The sequence below is a fragment of the Berghia stephanieae genome, chromosome 6 (assembly GCF_034508935.2).
Source record: "Berghia stephanieae isolate SIO BIC M18660-M18661 chromosome 6, UCSD_Bste_1.3, whole genome shotgun sequence".
Taxonomy (NCBI): domain Eukaryota; kingdom Metazoa; phylum Mollusca; class Gastropoda; order Nudibranchia; family Aeolidiidae; genus Berghia; species Berghia stephanieae.
Genome location: NC_088365.1, coordinates 51,969,934 through 51,974,933, shown reverse-complemented (window position 1 = coordinate 51,974,933; position 5,000 = coordinate 51,969,934). Strand labels below are relative to the sequence as shown.

Below are 5,000 nucleotides of genomic sequence, written 5' to 3'. Positions count from 1 at the left end.
ACTACCCGTCGCGCTGTGTGGTTTTGAGCAAGTCATCTGGCCTTAGCTCACTCACTTTGCGGTGCTGCCATGCGGCTGACGCCTGTGTTATTCTAGCCTTCCTTTGGAATAGATCCCAAAGAAATATTTCCCCTAAGGGATGAAAAAAGGAAATGTATTGAATATATTTATTTCAATGACCTAATCACTTACACGGGAACAGCATCTGACTTTAGCTCCATTTGGAGATTTATGAACTCCTCTGGCGAATGAATGGCACCTGAAAGAGATAGATATCGTAGCTTTAATTCTGTGTGGGTCGGGGTTCAATTTTTGGGGCAATCGAAAATACTTTTCTGGCGCCAAAAGATGGATACCTAGGTAAATGGTAAAAGCGGAATAAATAAATTCAACAAAAAACATTACAAATAAAACAACCCACCCTCCTCTCACACACACACACACACACACACACACACACACACACACACAAAGCCGTAAAAAAATAAACATACAAACAAAAACACAAACAAATAAACAAAAATTGTATATTGGAAGCGTTGCTTTTCAATTCAGGTTTAATGATCAACGCAATATTATTGTACAAGACGACAAGACGGCATTAAAACTATCTTTCTCCATAAACATAAAATAAATAGTGAATAGTGATAGGTTGATAAGACCAGTTCCAGCGAGTAAGTTTCATGTTTGGCACCCATTCTTCATCTCCTTTTGAAAAAAAAAAAGTACATAATGTATTGGATCGAATAGGGGATGTATTTCACAAATGCCGATTTGATTAAAAACAATGCAAAGCTTCAATTTAATACACGAAAACATACAAAATGGACGTGTCGGGTTTCCCCTTTATCAACAAAACAGGATGAATGAATCACTACAGACGAATAAGGTAATGTGGTAGTGACGTTGTAGATGAATAAACAAAAACATTCATATTTTTGTTTATTCATCTCTTGTCTCTCCAAAATAAATGAATAAATGACATTACATTTTCAAAAAGTACTTACCCAATTCCGTTATAGAATTTGAGATGACCGGGGTGTCCGAGCCCATAAATGCTTTCAGTACTTTTGTTCCAATGCACGAACCTCACACAACTTTGATCTTCAATGAAAGGCATTACTCTCTGGATTTCAACTTTATCCTCTGGAATCACCAGAAACAGAGAATAAATGTTATCTATGATTGAAGGGATTGATATTTTATATAGCGCAATATCTACTAAATGTGCTCAAAGCGCTTTACAAGGGTTATCTGGCCAACAGCAACACTTAACATGTAGGACGTTTCATGATGCTTATCAGGCGATATTACATTTTTTTCGGACAGAGACAATGCTGTTAGCGGCCAGGTACTCATTTTACACCTGATTTCGGGGAGAGAATGTCAGTAAAGAGCGTTTTCCAAGGATTCAACTATGCGCCGAGCGAGGCTCGAACCCAGGACCTTCCGATCCGAAAGCGAGTGTCATACCACGAGACCACAAAAAAAGGAAAAGGTCACAATCACAAAACACAAAACACAAATGCATTTCTTGGAGGAGTGTTTTTAAATAATTTTTGAATCCTGGCATTTTGAAATTCCAAATCTTCTACTCTACCACCAACCGTTGAGAACTCTTCCAAAAACAAAAACAAAACAAAAACAACCCCCCCCCCCTTTTTTTTTAAACAAAAAAACAAAAACAAAACAAAACCAACCAACAAAAAAACAACAAACCCATGTTATAGGAAACGCGAGGTCCTTGCAGCTTAGTTTATAGAGCAGTCGCTTTACACGCAAGACATTCCGGGATCGATCCTAGGTTAAATCGAGATTTTTTTTTTTATTTCTGATTCCCCTGTCCACAAAAGAGTGATTGGGCAGCCGAGTCCTTGCGATAAACTAGCGTTCTATCCAAAGGATAGCAAGCAATTGTCTTTGTCTGTTTCGTGCTATAAAAAAACTGAGATAAACTCCGGCTTCATGAACCCTCTGGCTCTGAAGTACTAATTTTAAGATATGAAACCTGTGATAAATCAATGTCGTATTTAGTGTTGAAACCAAATGTATAATCGAGAAAAGTGCTACATATCAATTAAAGAGCTTTAAAAATGGACTAAATGTTCTTTAAATGTCCTTAATAAGACAAAGTAACAATAACACTGTACACAACATATTGCAGTAAAATTATGTTTTGAGAAAGATAAAAAAAGAAATCTAGATAAGAAAAACCCAAATTCATGTCATTAAAGTAATTAAATAATTTTAAAAATTTCATTTATTCATCCCATAGGGGATATTTGTCTTTAGCGTCTATTCCAAAGGAAGACTGGAATAGCCCAGGCGTCAGCCGCAGTGCAACGCCGCAAATTGAGCTAGGGCAAGGTGACTTGCTCAAGGCCACACAGTGCAGTGGCGGGTGATCGAACTTGATACCTTTCGGGTGCGAAGCAAAAACCGTACCGCTGAGCTACGCTGTCCCCGTATCAAAATATTTACTCAATCGTATACATAGTATGTATTAAAAATTATTTCAAACTACTGGGTTTCCTATTAAAGTGATACAGTGATACAAAGCTGCTAGAAGCTGTGGACTGTAAAGAGTAATAAACAAACATGAATATAACAGTATCACCTTTTAAAAAAAGAACAGAATGCTAAACACGGAACGTTTCGGCCTCAAAACCCTTCTTCAGCCAACAACAAAAAAAAACAACAACAACAACAAAAACAATGAAAACATGAATAAATTACTTTAAAAAACACCAGAGTGACTGGAGAGCAATAGTTAGCACGTCAGCCCAAAACGTTACGTGTATTACGTGTGCGGCTATGTGGTCTTGTGGTATGACACTCGCTTTCGGATCGGAAGGTCCTGGGTTCGAGCCTCGCGCTCGGCGCATAGTTGAGTCCTTGAAAAAGGCTCTTTACTCATTTTCTCTTACCGTACTCAGGTGTAAAATGAGTACCTGGTCGTTAACAACGTTGTCTTTGTCCGAAAAATTGTAATATCGCCTAACAGGCGGCATGTCCCGTCCTACATGTTAAATGTTGCTGTTGACCAGGGACCCCTTGTAAAGCGCTTTGAGCACATTTAGTGGATATTGCACTATATAAAGCTCAATTTTTTTTAATGGTATTCTATTATTTTTTGAAGCTGTTATATTTAATTTTGTTTATTATTTTTCAAAGTTTCCTTTTACTAAATATCCAGATTGGTCTAGTATCGCATGGAATCAATGTTTAACTTATTGGCAGGTCTGATAACCCAATTGTGATGGTCTCATTCTTGTAAAGGAAATACTCTCAAACCAACGCGTACCCAGAGATTCTCACCGTACTCAGGTGTAAAATGAGTAACTGGCCGTTAACAACTTTCTCTCTGTTCAGTGTTGCTGTTTGTCAGGGACCCTTTATAAAGCGCTTTCAGCAAGTTTAGTGGATGTTGCTCTATATAAAAGCTCAATCTTTTTTTGTTTGTTTTTTTTAAAAGCTAATTCTGTCACATGTAAGATAACTTACTTAGTCCCTTTGTGAAAACATAGGGAATGATTCCCTTTGGCCACATTCTGCTCATCTTCATCATATATCGTTTCTGTATTTGTGGAAGAGTGGACGATTCCGTTGCATCCTGGTGAATGAAAATAAATGGAACCTGTTGTGTATAACCGGAATTGGGTAGGTTGAACATGATGCTTAAAATAAAATCAATAAAATCTTAAGTTTAGATTGTAAGGAGGAGGAAGAGGAGTAGGAGAGGAAGAAGAAGGAGGGGAATGGGGAAGAGGAGGAGGAGGAAGAAGAAGAGGAGGGATAGGATGATGATTATGATGAAGAGGAAGTGAAGGAAGGAGATGCGGAGGAGAGGAATGTGGTTGGGGGGCGGTGAGGAGGAGGAGGAGGATGAGTAGGAGAACAAGAAGAACAAGAGGAAGAAGAAGATCCTACTGGTCTCACCTTATTAGCTGTTTCTGTGTAATCGTGTGGTAACGCGCTACCTCCACACAGCAGCAGCATCAATCCAGAGAGATATAGTGAGAATAACATCTTGCCTTCAGGGTGTATACAAACTACAATGGATAGATAGACACGGGGGTTTTTCAGCAAACAGAGAATTAGCAAAATTATTTACGATTAGTCAATGTCAGATAAAACTAATTCCAAAGTTTGTTGTATTATGTACAGATAACACATTTTGTTTTTAATCTCTATTCCGTTTTTCACATTTCAAGAGACAGAGACACGACAGGACTTCTGAATCACCCTGTTGTTCCTTTGGTTTTTTCTTAATACAATAATAGCTGAGAAAAATGAGAAATCGCCATGGATAATGATGGTCTTGATGTTGGAGATGACAATGATAAAAATTATCATGTTGATGATAATGATGATGATAATGATGATGATGATGATGATGATGATGATGATGATGATGATGATGATGATGATGATGATACGAAGAAATCTTAGAGGGGGTATAGGATTGTTTATAAAAAGTTAATAAAAAGGATGATGATGATGATGATGATGATGATGATGATAATAATAATAATAATAACAATAAAAAGGATGATGATGATGATGATGATGATGATGATGATGATGATGATGATGATGACGATGATGATGATGATGATGATGGTAATAATAATGATGATGATAATAAGGTATTTTCTGTGGACCCTAGAGCCTTTACTATAATAAATATTTCAGATTAACTTCAATTTTTTCATACAAATAATATATTTAATTGTACATTATGATCCTTTTATATTTAGTAGAACGCACTGACGACGGAAATAATTTTAAAGGCATTGTATCTTTCGTGGAAACAGTATAGAAAAGAGGCATCGACAATCTGAATAACCTATTTAGGGTAGGTATGTCACTTTGGATCGGGGGGGGGGGGGGGGGGGGGGGGTCCTGATAGCTCAATTCATTGGTAGAGCATTCGCTTTACACTAGATTCTTTCTTTACACGCAAAGATCAAGATCGATCTCGGGTGCAGTCGAGACTT

General features: G+C 37.4%; 1 protein-coding gene across 1 annotated transcript in view; it reads right to left on the bottom strand.

Moving 5' to 3' along the window:
- Positions 1-5,000, bottom strand: part of LOC144975235 (uncharacterized) — a 78,378-nt gene that overhangs the window by 70,411 nt on the left and 2,967 nt on the right. The window contains exons 2-5 of the mRNA XM_078919131.1: positions 3,940-4,052; positions 3,505-3,613; positions 1,008-1,146; positions 193-259 (exon numbers count right to left, since the gene is read on the bottom strand). Coding sequence (XP_078775257.1) covers positions 193-259; positions 1,008-1,146; positions 3,505-3,613; positions 3,940-4,029 — 405 coding nt within the window. The 5' untranslated portion in view covers positions 4,030-4,052. The remainder of the gene's footprint in view (positions 1-192; positions 260-1,007; positions 1,147-3,504; positions 3,614-3,939; positions 4,053-5,000) is intronic.